At 41.4% G+C, this 13,649-nt stretch overlaps 1 protein-coding gene across 3 annotated transcripts; it reads right to left on the reverse strand.

The window, feature by feature from the left end:
* Positions 1 to 1,932: 1,932 nt before the first annotated feature.
* SLITRK5 (SLIT and NTRK like family member 5) lies at positions 1,933 to 13,534 on the reverse strand. 3 transcript variants are annotated; one of them, XM_027645846.1, is made up of 3 exons: positions 13,404 to 13,534; positions 11,832 to 11,926; positions 1,933 to 10,864 (listed from the first exon to the last, which is right to left on the reverse strand). In XM_027645846.1, the coding sequence occupies exon 3, from the start codon at positions 10,854 to 10,856 to the stop codon at positions 7,977 to 7,979; it is 2,880 nt and encodes a 959-aa protein (XP_027501647.1). In that variant the 5' UTR covers positions 10,857 to 10,864; positions 11,832 to 11,926; positions 13,404 to 13,534; the 3' UTR covers positions 1,933 to 7,976. The 3 variants fall into 3 exon arrangements, with proteins under 3 accessions (XP_027501647.1, XP_027501657.1, XP_027501666.1); XM_027645856.1 differs by lacking the exon at positions 13,404 to 13,534 and adding an exon at positions 13,136 to 13,227; XM_027645865.1 differs by lacking the exon at positions 11,832 to 11,926.
* Positions 13,535 to 13,649: the final 115 nt, after the last annotated feature.

Genomic DNA, 13,649 nt, shown 5'->3' on the forward strand with positions numbered 1-13,649 from the left:
AACTTTAGGAACCCATCAATATGTAGTGTTTTTAAATCATTTCCACGACTAGTATTGACTACATTGCATGCTATGTTTGGATGGAATAAACAAAAATATCCACCCTTAAAAGACAAGCATAATTTAATCACTGAAAAAATAAAACAACCTTAAGAAACAGCCAAAGCTATAATCGATAGTCATGTTATTGCCATTTGAGATTTGAAACACCTTTGTAGCAGGGATTTTCCTTATGCATGGTAGGCTAATAAACAGTATCTAACAGGAAGAGAAAAAAACATAAAAGTGTAAAGACATTCCATACTTTCAAAAACCAAAATCAATTGTAGGATTTTCATTCACTTCAAAAACATCAAATACATTGATTAGCCAATTTTTCCTTTGATGCACTTTTCATCATAACTAAAGGAAGATATTTAAGAATAAATGATTCAGCAGAATATTAATTCTTTGAAAGTATGTGGTTCAAGTTCTTTGATGTCAATGTAAGCATTTCTTATAAATTTGCAAACAGAAAAGTGGACATATTCTTGAATTTTGAGCTTAATGTGAAGCATATTGTAACCTACATTTTTGGGTTTGCTATAAATTACCCAATAACCACCTAACTGAATGTGCAGTACCATATGTATCTACACGTAAACTCATGCAAACACATCATTACATCACTTATAAAGACTTGTATGACTGACTTAAAAAAATTATGTCAAAACTATTTTTAATTGGATTATTAATAAATTTTAGACAAAATTAATGATATATTCGATTCAACTTAGCAAACTGCGAGCCTGAAAATGCTTTTAAAATGCTTAATTTTCCACATTTAAAAAAAATTACAAGTGTAAAATTGTATTGTGGCTGAAGAGTACCAATGTTGTGAACAACATTGCTTTAATTTTTAGCAGAAAACTGCCATTGGGACTACCAGTTTTATTACAGCTGAAACTAAAAACCTGGTCATTTCACCTAAGTTCAACATTTTGAAAGAGAACAAATCTTTGTCATGTAGTAATTACTGCATAATTAAACGCAGTTATGAATTCAGTAATTTAAAACTAAATTCAGATATCTGATAGTGAGACCTTTGTAAGAACTGCTGTCATACTCATAAATACATTTGGTATGTGTCTATTTATGCATTTGACTGGACAAAATAATTGCTATGGTAATGAAGTTACAGCAAGGTCAAGTTCAGGCCAGTTTTGTCATGTGATGGTACATGAAATGTAAAAGGTAGAGGCTTAAAATACAGGAACATTAATGCATATTCAATGCATATTCAGCTAGTTGCAAACTGTATTTGAGCTGAACTTTTGCTCCTAGCAACTCCAACCCCAAATTTATATTACTATACTAGAAAAGCTGAAATATTGAAGGACTAGACTGACTTTTTGGTGACTACGTGGATATCTTTTATAAGCTACATATGCTATACGAAGAACTTTCGTTTCATTACAAACCTAAACGCTTTCAAAACTCACATGGAAATATTCTTACATCACACTAAAAACAATGTTAATTAAAGAAACATAGATACCTATAAGTGTATGCATACATATATATTTGTATACTTATATATATGTACACATACACTTCCATACATATACACACAGAAATATATATTTCTTTTTTTAAAATACAGATGGTAAAAAATACAGATGGTTAAAATAATAATCTACTTGGTAATTAAACACTGTTTTCAGAAATTCAAAAACTGTACCAGATTGTCACCTCCCAAGTTTTATTTTAAGAATCTAATTTAGTACTTTTACTCTAAGCATTTCTGAATAAAGTTGATATGATGTCTCTGACAAAAGCAATCTCATTGTTTGACCCTCTCCTCAAATGTAAACTTTTTGCCACAGTATTGGTACAAAATAACCAGAAGGCTTCAATAATCTAACGCTCACATAATCAGATATACTGTTCAAATCATGAGAAGAAAATGTTTTATTACATGAAATACTGAACTAGACAAATATTATTTCAACTTTTTATCTTATCCCACTCTAGACCTTTTTGGAAGGTCATCCAGAACCATGTCATGATATACAATAGTAATCATGTATCCAACCAGAAAAAATCATTTATGTTTGACATGGTCTATAGTTTACTGCAAAATTTAAAAATACTGTAAATATAAGCCTGCAAAATCGCAGTAAAAGTAGTTACATCTTCCATGGCAAAAACACCACAAAGGTTATAATTTTTATTAATAGGTATTTAATCTAATTCAAGGTTTTAGGACCAAGTCCACAGAATTAAATAGAGGTATGCTGTCGGTTCATAAAGTCCATCATTCTGAAGAACCACATCTATACATGTGGATTATATGGACTTCCCATATAATCAGGACAATGCGGGTCCAAGTATAAATTTTGCAGTGTTATATTACAGCAATGTTCAGTTAATATGTCAGCAGATTGGAAATAGATGTGATTCATTTTTTAAGTACATAGAACTACAAATGTTTACCATTACTGTATTCGAATTTTTCACTTTACAAAAGAGAAATACTAAGAAAATGGCTTATTTCAATGACAAAAAGCCAAACTTGCAAGAGCAAGGCAAATGTTTTGTAACTTCCTTAAGTCAATGGAATCCAGTTTTGTACTTACACAACAAGAAGCAAAATGTGGCCCATTAGCTGTAAGTTAAATAGTTAATTTGATAGCCATTTAATTACAAACTTCATTACACTTTGCTTCTTTGATATTCAATTAACTGCCTCTTGTTCCTAGTACCTAAATGTGCCTCTTTTTTTGTGTCCTAACTGTTCTGTTCAGTGTTTTAAGAATAAACAATTATTCTAAAGCATAACTGTGCTTAGCATTTCTGGAGCATCATCATACTGCTAGCTACTCTGAAATGTAGCTAAATAATGAACAGGGGAAAAAAAACTATTGTAAAAACTTGTGATATTAGGATAGCATTTACAGACAGATGGATAATCACAAATCTGTAAGGCAGTATTGATGAACTTTAAGGAGAGCTATGTGTCCTTATTTCATCAGAGCACATTGCAAAGCGTCTTAGAAAGGTTGGGAAAAACAAATAATATGGCTGCCCCATTCAGAGGGCTGCTATCCTGCTGTCTTCTCTCACAGAAACACCTCACTCATCAACTCCTCCATCCTCTTGTCACTACTTAGCTTCAGGTCCTACATTTTCCAGAGTTAAGTAGATGCTGCAGAGAGGAGGTACAAGTTCCCTACAATGAAATAATCAATAGAAATGTGAAGACTGTTTGAAGGTTGACAGCTATGGAATTGTGTCTGCCATTCACTCTCCCTTCTCTCCCCATTCTTCTTGTTTAATGCCAGTACCATCAGTAGTGTTCTCAGTTCTGCATAAGACAGCAAAAGATTTCCGCCTCCTTCTCTGGTTTGGAGACGCTGCATTTCAGTATGCCAGTCTTTAATCAAATGAAAGGCTATTCAGATTCCCTGGAGACACTGAGCAATATAAAGAACCTGCCCTCTAAAAACGAAGGAGCTCTTGTTTACCCTGTCCTTCAGGATATAGTGCTTTAATGGACTCTGCCCCCTGAGAGGGAACCATATGCATTAAACAGACTCTCAAGTTTCTGTAAGAAACAACATGCTGGTCAGACATTTTAGCTCCAGCTAAACAGAGGTCTAAAGAACCTACAGAACCAGGATCTTGCCTTCATATTTTCAATCAACTACAATTAGCTATTCCTGCCTTTCCAGATATATTTTCTAAAATGTGTTTACTATGGGTCATAAGCTCACTTTTATGATATTTTACCATTTTTGTATTACTTTAATAATTAACTTATTATGTGAAAAAGGTACCACTGTATCTGTTTCCTAAAAAGAATACTCTTAAGATATAAACTTCATAAAAAACCAAAACACAGGAAAACATTCAGAAACTAAATACTGCAGTATAAAGAATCAATTGAACATGTTTTCACAACCTTAACTGACCATTAAAATAGTGGATGGTAAATATAAAAAAAAAATGTAAAAATTTGGGTTTTAGAACTATAGAAGTGTAAGATGCATTTATATCAGACTTTTAATCTGGTGTTTCAAGCAGTGCATAAGAATGTCTAGGAATTACAGAGTATATCTTCTGGGATTAAGTTGAAGAAAAGGGGAGGGGAGGGAAGGGGGAAGAAGAAGAAGAAGGGGAAGGGGAGGGAAAGGGAAGGGAAAGGAAAAGGAAAGGAAAAAGTTCTCACTCCTAAACTCACTATTTGTATTTAAGACATTGAATTGGCTTGATATGGGAAAAAAAGGTAAAAAATATTTCTTTTACCTAATAAATATATATGTTTTATATTATCACAATTTATGTTTTGTTTCCAGTAATTACACTGAGAAATCAGGATTCTCTTCTACCTTTTTTTGTTCTTTTACCACAGAATTGCATGTACTTTTGAAATAAAATGTGAAGCCATATGAGTGATTCAGCATGCATGCTCAACATTACTTGTCAAAGGACAAAAAATAAAGAAAAAAGCGGAAAAGTCACTCTAATTACCAATCTAAACCAGTCTGATAACCAACCTAAAATAATATACTGAATTCTCAAAATAGTGTGGATTTTTTTGTCTTGCAGTATTACCCCTTTGGTCAGCACTAACTGAGCAGATCATCATGTAGACGGTTTCACTGATCTTGCTAACAAAACAAAGACCGTATTCTTACAGAAACATTTTTTCTTCAAACAAATTATCCTATTTTCAAATCAGAGGCATATCTACCTTTGTCTATGTCTATTCCCTTCCTATTTCTTATGTCTACTTCTTTCAATAATTATCCAAATAGGATATATCATTGTAGCCAGTGTGTGGGAATTTCTACTTCCATTGAAGTCCTCATTCACAAATAGCCCTTTCAGATATGCTTCAGGATGTTAACAGACTAAAGAATATTATTTTTCACTCTGTATCCTTTTTTAAGGATTTATCTTCAGGAATGCACTTTCTGTAGGTAACTGATGTAATTTAATTTTTTTCTCCATTAACGGAAGCAACAATTTTTTTTTTCTACTGAAGATAGGAAGCTGAAAAAATTTAAATTAATTGTTCTGATTGCAATGTAGATGATTAGAAAAATTCTTCATTACCAGTTATTAAATGCATGTGGAACACATGGAAGCAGCAGTAATATCAACCTCAGAAAAGGCAACATCAGAATGTAAGCATAAACAGAATGCCAAGGCATTTCTGTCAACTATTACAAATCAAGTAATTCCTGCTCATTTACTCATTTGTGGATGCTGCCTCTTTGTGGCAGCATGCCATGCAAAATGTACCTTTCACATTAAGGACCTAATCCTATGTTTGTATTGACACCTATGCAAACTTATGTTTATGAGTTTAGAATCATACAGAAAACATATATATGCACATGAACAGACAAAGTTTGCAGGAACTTATTCAATCCTTACTGAGTTAATTTCTCTCTGACAAAGTCAGCAAGGCTGAAAATTTTCTTGCTTAATACCCATTTAACAACAGTGTGCCTCTACTGAGTTTAAATGGGAGAACCAGACCACTGGTTTCAGCAATAGTTATAAAGGCAGTAATTCAAAATTAGGGCTCCAAAACTGCACCTCAGGCAGGAACACACACATCTCTCACTAGTGTTAATAGGGAAGTCTGCAGGAGACGGCGAGCAGTGAACAGAATAGCCATGTGTTGTGTCTCTTGTGACAAAAGAACACTCCTCATCTCTGTGTTTCAAACTGAAATAACACTCCACGTACTAAACTGTCCAAACTAAATACAGTCATGCTTGCTGGTTGGTTTTTCTTCTTTTTTTTTTTTTTTTGCTTTTGCTCAATGTGGGTGGCATAGAGAGAACACATGCCAAGAAAACATTTATCTTGAATTCCAACAGACCAGTTATATAGCTTTGTTTTTGTAGAAAGTGACAGATTGTACATGGGTAAGAAAAGCAGAATTGAACAGAGCCCTTTTGCAATAAAAGATTTACTAGGGAACAACTCTGCAAACAATATAATATATAATAACCTAATGAAGGGAAAAAACCCACGTGAAATATGACTTACCCTATTCCACATATTAAAGAACACTTCAATAAGGAGACAAAATGTAAATATAAAGCTATCCTATTCAATATGTTGTTGAATCACATGTCCCTATGTTGCTTTCTGACCCATGTTATGTACGCCGGTAATTACCACGCCATATTTTGAAAACAGAGAACACATTATGTTTTACCTAGAAACATTAAATCTTTTTGATGAGCCACAATTGCTAGTAAAGAGAATCCAATGTAAAACCAGATTATTTTGGCAAGAAATTTTAAAGTTCAAATACTCATTACTTCAGGATCTTACATTTGAAATATTTACCAAGTGTTTATTCAGAAACTATTAAAAAATCACATGTGCTGGGATACATATCAGTTGTCCCCTCTTACAGTGATGCTGTGTTTATGAATATCCTTGCCATTGCTTGCTGCCCAAAGGGGAAAGACATTTTATATAGACGTGTACAGTCCACCATTTGGTCTTTCAGGATGCCAGTAAACATGTGGATCTGTACAAGTGCAATTGTACTTGACTAAACAATCAGAAACTGGCTACAACAGTTGCAAAATCATTATATTTTGGTTAACTAATACAAAAGCAAAAATGAAAAAAGAATTGAAACTGACAAATCAGAAATGAAACACTTTTTTTTTCCTGATAAAATGAATGCCTTCTACATATCCCTCACTAGTTTGCCCAACCAGACTCCTAAGCAGGAGCTTGCTAAAAGGTATATTCTCAAATAGAAATGTGATTTTTTTCTATTGTGATCGGATTTCACATCTTAGATTGTCTGTTAAGATTTGGTCATAACTGGTATTATATCTAATGATTTAAAAGGTCCTTTTGATTCTACATCATATTTGGAAAAAAGCTCTCAGTGTAGTGCAATACTTTAAAGGAATACAGAGACTTTGGACCTCGTCCTGAATTTAAAACAAACAAACAAACAAAAACACTGAAACATTCCAGTAGTTTTACTTGTAAGAATAGTTCTGCCTCCTCTATCCTAATTTTTTCAGCTTTTGACTAACTTTGCTCAATGAGTGAGTCTAGAAAACTACACTCATTGGTAAAGTAGTTCATGTGCTTAAGTGCCTGCAGGATGAAGGCCTAAGCTGGGACTTCTTTCACAAGTAGAGACACTGAAGTGAGTTAAGAATTTGTAGGATTAGGCCCTAAAATAGTGAAGGAAAGAGAAATGCTAATGTGCATATAAAAATAGGTGCTACAATAAAATATTTTTTTATATTTCATCAATAAATTATTTTCACTAACCAGTTATGGATCATATATCTCTGCACTCTTTAATGATTTGTCCACATCTACAGCGATCCTTTTAAAGATCATAATTATTTTTGAATTCAAAAGTCCAGAAAGTATACAAACACATCCTTAAAAAAAGGAAACCTTGTATTAAAGTCGAGGTGTGCTAATCTCTCCAAAAAAGCCATTTAGACTCACTCATGGCTAAAAGGGGAAAATGTGCGCTGTACTCTTCAACCAGAAAGAAACCCAATGTGTTAAAAAAAAATAAAAATAATAATAAAAAAATAGTAATAGTGACTTTTGTACTTGTGACCTGAACATGACCTGACAGGAACCTCCTGCCACCTTCCCCAAGCACACATGGACACCCGCACAACACCAGTGTTGTGCCCATTTTACAAAGCAGGTGGTTTCTGACTTCCAAATACAGTAAAAGAAAAAAGAACAAACTAAACTGAACAGCACACCCTTTCAGAATCATTCCCCGAAGCTGAAAAGTCCTGTGCCAAGGCACTTCACCCTACAATAAAATGCATTAAAGGGGGAAAAAAGAAGGGGGGCGAGGTGGGAGGTCAGCATTTACGTTTCTTTGTTTTGCGTGTGGTTGTTAAATACAAATACTCTAGAGAAGGAGCTGCTGAGACTGCCGAGGGGACGGGGAGGGAGGCTGTTTCTCAGAACTGGCTGAATGTGGTCTGTTTTTCCAGCACTTCGAGGTAGTCCGGCTCTGCGTTTAGTTTTGCTTTTAGCTCCAGGTACTCGTTCCTGTTGGGCTCTACATAGACAGTACTCGGGGGGCTGTAGAGCACCGTCTCCCGGAGCCTACTGTCCCCCGGCCCCGGGTGCAAGTACTGGTGGGCACGCCTAAGGTCATAATTAGGGGAGTAGGTGTAGGCGGCAGGGAGCTTGGGGTAGTCGGGGAGGGTGGAGCCGGGAGTGCCCAGCGTGGAGGAGGAGTGTTTGTCGGGTTCCAAAATGCCCCTGTAAAAGCGATCGGCGTCTTGCACTGGGGAGAGCAGCTCCTCCCGCGGCTCGATGGTGCTCACGCTGTACGCGGGGCTGCGCCCGGGCGCGTCCTCCCCGCCGGGCGCCGGCGGCGGAGGGGGCGGTGGGGGCGGCGGCGCGCCCCCCCCGGGCGACAGGGGGTGGCTGCTGTAGGTGACCTTGAGCTCGTGAAGGTCTTTGTAATCCTCGCCCGAATTGCCCTCCCGGGAGCGGTAGATGGGGTTTTTGCACATGTGGCCCAGGGGGTGCGGGATGTACTCGTAGACGTGGCCGGCGGGGGTCTTCACCTTGGGCAGCGCCGCGCCCCCGCCACCGCCGCCCCCGCCGCCGCGGTGGGGCGGGTGCTGCTGCAGGTGGGGGTGGTGATGGTGGTGGTGGCCGCCGCTGTAGACGCTGTACTGCATGTTGAAGGAGCTCACGTCGGAGTTGTTGGCGCTGGCGTGGTCACCCTGGCCCTTCTTGCGCCGCTTCATCACCAGGACGAAGAGCCCGGCCGCCACGAAGACGGACATGATGAAGACCAGCAGCAGGCTGAGGATCAGCACCGAGAGCGGCACAGAGGAGGTGCCGCCGCCGGCGCCGCCCGCGGGCGCGGAGCCGCCCGCCGCCGCCGTGCCATTGAGGCGCACGGTGGAGGAGGAGGGGGTGGTCCTGGCCGGCAGCTGGCCCGGGGACGGCGTGGGCGTGGAGACGACGATATCCGAGTAGTCGGGGCACAGCAGCTCCGCCCGGACGGCCCGCATGTCGCTCTGGGCAAACTTCTTAGGGGACTCGCAGATAACCTGGTCCACCAGGACACCGGTGTTGAGCTGCTCCAGCCACAGCTTCATGCCCACCACGTCGCAGGTGCAGTCCCAAGGGTTCTCGTGCAGGTCGATCTGCAGCAGGGATTTCAGCTGGTCCAGCACCCCGCTCACTGGCAGGTAGGAGAAGTGGTTGCTCCGCAGGCTCAGCCTGTAGAGAGACAGACCAGAAAAAATGTTCCCTGGCAAAGACCTCAGCAGATTGTTGTTCAAAAACAAGAGCTGAAGGTTGGGGACAGATTCAAAGGTGCCTGCCTCTATCTCCCGGATGACATTGTACTGCAGGAAGAGGTACTGCAGGCTTTGCAGCCCATAGAACAGCTCTGGGCTCAGCCGCTCGAGCCGGTTCCCATTCAGGTACAGCCTTCGCAAATTAGTTAAATCCCCAAAAGCCCGGTCCTGAATGACCGAGATCCGATTATTGCCCAGATGTAGCAAATCCAGCCCGGTGGCATCCACAAAATCTGCCCTGCGGACCAGTGCAATGTAGTTTTCCGTCAGATACATCTTCTTAGGATTATAGGGTTTGGGCTGCAGTTCAGAAATGCTCTCAATCTTCCTCTCCTGACAATTGACATTTAGGCCCAGGTCAGAAATCTGCAAGTTGCAAGTGCAGGCAGTGGGGCACTCCAAAGGCACCGGGGATTTGGTCTGGTAGGCAATGCTGGGGCCATAGTTGCTGTATCCCAAGTCTTTTGAGGGCAAGCGGGAGGTGGGGCGCACCCTTGGCTTGTTGGGTTGGCGGGTCCCTTTGGGGGGCTTCAAGGGAGATTTGTAAACAGCTGAAGAAGAAGTAGCCACGGAGTTGACCGAGGCTGGGGTTGTGTGGAAATACCCTGTGGTGCTCAGTGGTGTCTGAGGTCTCATTTCATAATCAGAGATGAGCCTCCTGGGGCAAAGCTCCTGCTTGGAGACTTCATCCAAGTCTCGACCATGTAAGCGGAAAGGGGTCTCGCAAACTACATCTCCCACCAGAGCAGAGTATGAGATACTGTCCAGCCAATCCTTTAGAGCAATCAACTCACAAGAGCAATTCCAGGGGTTTTCCTCCAGCTGCAGCTCCACCACTTTATCCATGTGCTGCAAGAGGCCCATATAGGGCAACAGCTTCAGCCGGTTACCCCTCAGGTCCAGGTGAGTTAAGGGCACAAAACGGAAAAGGTTGTTGGGCAAACTGGAGAGGAGGTTATCATTGAGAATCAGCACCTGCAGCAAATGCAGTTTGCTGAAGGCATTGGGTTCAATGATGCTAATATAATTATAGTCGACCTGTAGGTATTCCAAACTCTCTAGCCCAAGGAAAGTGTCATCCCGTAGAAGTTCCAACTTGTTATTGTTCAAGTGCAGCCTCCTTAAACCTCTCAGACCATGAAAGGCCCCAGTTTCAATGTCTTGTATGTCATTGCTCCCCAGATGCAAAATTGAAGCCCCGGTGTAATTGACAAACTGGTTTGGGTACAGCCTGTTCAAAAGGTTCCCAGACAACAAGAGGTGGTAGACAGGGAACCTTGGTGGACTGATCTCAAAAAGGCTGATGATCCCTCTGTTTTCACAGCTCACTGTTAAGATGCTGTCCTTCTCCTCACAAGGACATGCATTATCACAGATTTCCCCATAATACTCGATGCTTTCTGCCCACGAAAGGACTAGCGATGTTAAAGCAAACGCGATCGTCTGCAGCATCCAGATATGCATTTTTTTGTTGAGGTCCTGTTCCAAAGTTACTGTAGAGCAGCAAGCATACATTTTATTTCCTGTAAGGATAAGGAGAAAAAAAGAAAGTACCATAATAGTACAGCCCTGTAAAATTTAAAATGGAAATAAAGTTTATGTATGTCTTCATTAGGGTAGAGAATGGATTGTTAATCAACAAAAAAACCAAACCTCCTGTCACTTCTAATTCCCATACTTTCAAAAACTGGATGACATGCATTGATTAAAGGGTTGATAGGCAACTCCTAGCGAGTCAAATGCCTGCGGTGTTTAAAACGGTGAGGTCACAGTAGGAATTGTTCTGGTTCTGTTTGTGTGGGGTGCATTTCAATGCTTCCTTGGATCTTTTTCATGACCAGCCCCATAAATATACATAAAATGGCTGTCAGTTCAGTTTCACATTTCTAATTTAAGAGAAAAGAAACACCATTTTACGAGGTTTCCCACCTCCTCTATCACCCAGCTCCCCCTTCCCTTCAGAACCTCCCCAGTGAACAGCGCACCAAGGTCTTCCCCTCCTTCTACCTTGATTTTTAACCGTTGGTGGAAATACCATGGTAGGAATCCAAAGAAAAATATTCAGTGCTGAAAACGGCAGCTGAATTCAACAGAGAGAATACTGACACATTCTCCCCATCACACATTTCTTAAAACTCTTTTATGTTGGGTTTTTTACTCCTAGCTATACATTTACAAAGCACACACTCACCCACACAGATATGCACACACACACACACACTCTCTCACCCCCAGATGACTTCTGTGGAGGAATTCTTCTGTAATGAGATTAAATACATTAACCTCCTACTTCAGTGCACTCAACAGCTCTCTTCAATTAGAGAAATTTTGTATCTTTACACAAGCAAATAATTTTAACTGATTTTTGATCCCCCCTCAAGTTATACACAATGTAACAGAGCTCATTTCAAGCAGAAGTCTTCAGTTCTCTCTCACATACACACACACACACACACACACACTCTTAAAAGAAATATTTTAACCACTCACCCAAAATTTGTGAAAAATGTAAAACATGCAGATCATCTTCGGAGTCTCATCCATATCTGACATAACGCTTATTCCCAATGTTCTGCAAAACTAGCCTGGTAGAAGTGGAGAGATCTAAATAGGTCTGGTGAAAATATCTCATTGCCAACACTCCAAGCATCAGAGTTACTGATTATAAGCAGCAATGGCTGTCAGTACTCTTTATCCTTTAGGGGAGAAGACACCCAGGCTGATTAAAAGCCAAGGAGGGTGGAAGGGAAATCCTACCATTGACCTACGTCAGTAATTTAATGCCTGAATTTCACCTAGCTGGAAGGAAATGCTTTCCTTTTCTTTTTGCAGTCTTTCTGACTCCTTGTGGCTTTCTTCTACTAGTCTAAAAGCAATATGAACGGGGAAAATAGATGCATTTTGTGTGTTGGTAAGGGAAGACTAATAAATCATCAGGCTTAAATACTGGGATCTTGGAGGAGGCTTGCATTTTCTAATGTTCACCTCAGAGCTCCAATCCTTATGACACAACTCTGGTTTGGAGGAAGGTATCCTAAAAAATGAGAGGTCTCAGTACTGCAAGACATCTCCTGTGGCATCAGGTTCACGGCTGCAAATCTAGCACTTGCAGCAAAGGCAGTCATGCAGCAAGAAATCGGAAGTCTCGGTGAATCTCTCTCTAATTCTGACCAGACGTCAACTGGATCAGAATTACTCAAAGCAAAAAGGCTTCATTGCATAAAGGCAGCAGAAATGTTACTCAAAGGCATGTATCTAGCATATTCTTTCTCAGTTTGATCAGATCCACTCATCCATTAACCAACAGTTCTTCGTAGAAAAGAAAAAAAAAAAGACAAGCCATTGAAAACCTGCCCGGTCAGTGTTAAACTCCCAGGCATTTTACAACTTTAATTCAATTATTGTTAGAAAAGGAGGCAAATACAATTTTCCTTCCCTCTTCCTTTCTGCCTTTCTCTCACAAAAATTAAAAAAAAGGTGGGGCGGGGTGAGAGGTAAAAAGAATAAAGTTGTAGCTGGCTATATGCAAGGTTGCAATCCCGCCCTGGAAACCCCTCTGTGGTGACTGTGTGCTGCTGTTCGCCAGCTCCCTACAGAGGTTCAGATTGAGAAGGGGGGGGGGGGGGGGGGGGAGAGGAAAAAGAGTGGACCAGGACGGTCGGCCGGTTGCGGGGGGGGGGGGCAGTGGGGGGGGGGGAGCGGCGGGGGGGAGGGGAGAAGAGAAAAGGGGTTGCATCGGGATTTTTCTTGCGTGTGTGGGTTTTTTTCCCCGAAGAGTTCAACCCTTAGCTTACCGCACTGCATATCCGGCTGGAGGCAGCTTTCAGTACCGCCGACAGCAGCAGCGAGCCAGCAGCCCCAGCCGGACACTGCCACCCAACTGAGCAGCACCCCGAGTTGGGAGACATGGATTTAGGGGGGGGGGGGGGGGGGGGGGGGGGGGGAGGGGGGGGGGGAAAGCAACAGGAAGAAAAGACGGGGGGGGGGAGGGGGGGGGGGACGAGGAAGGGAGGAAGAGAAGAGGGAAAAGGGAGCGAGAGAAAAGTCGACCCCGGTACTTACTTCGCCCGAAATCTCCAGGGCCCAAGCATGGTGGCAGCCCATGAAGAAGCCTCCCCGCGGCGCGGCGGCGGTGTCGGTGTCGGTGCGGCGGCGGCCGGGGCGGTGGGTGCGGAGCGGAGCGGAGCGGGCTCCCCCCGCGCGCAGGCGGCGCCGAGACACAGCGCTCGCACAGGGGCGCGCGCACACGCGCGCACACGCGCCACACACACACACACACACTCTCACACACACTCACACTCACACACG

The sequence above is a fragment of the Corapipo altera genome, unplaced genomic scaffold (genome assembly GCF_003945725.1).
Source record: "Corapipo altera isolate COAL_440 unplaced genomic scaffold, ASM394572v1 0, whole genome shotgun sequence".
Lineage (NCBI taxonomy): Eukaryota > Metazoa > Chordata > Aves > Passeriformes > Pipridae > Corapipo > Corapipo altera.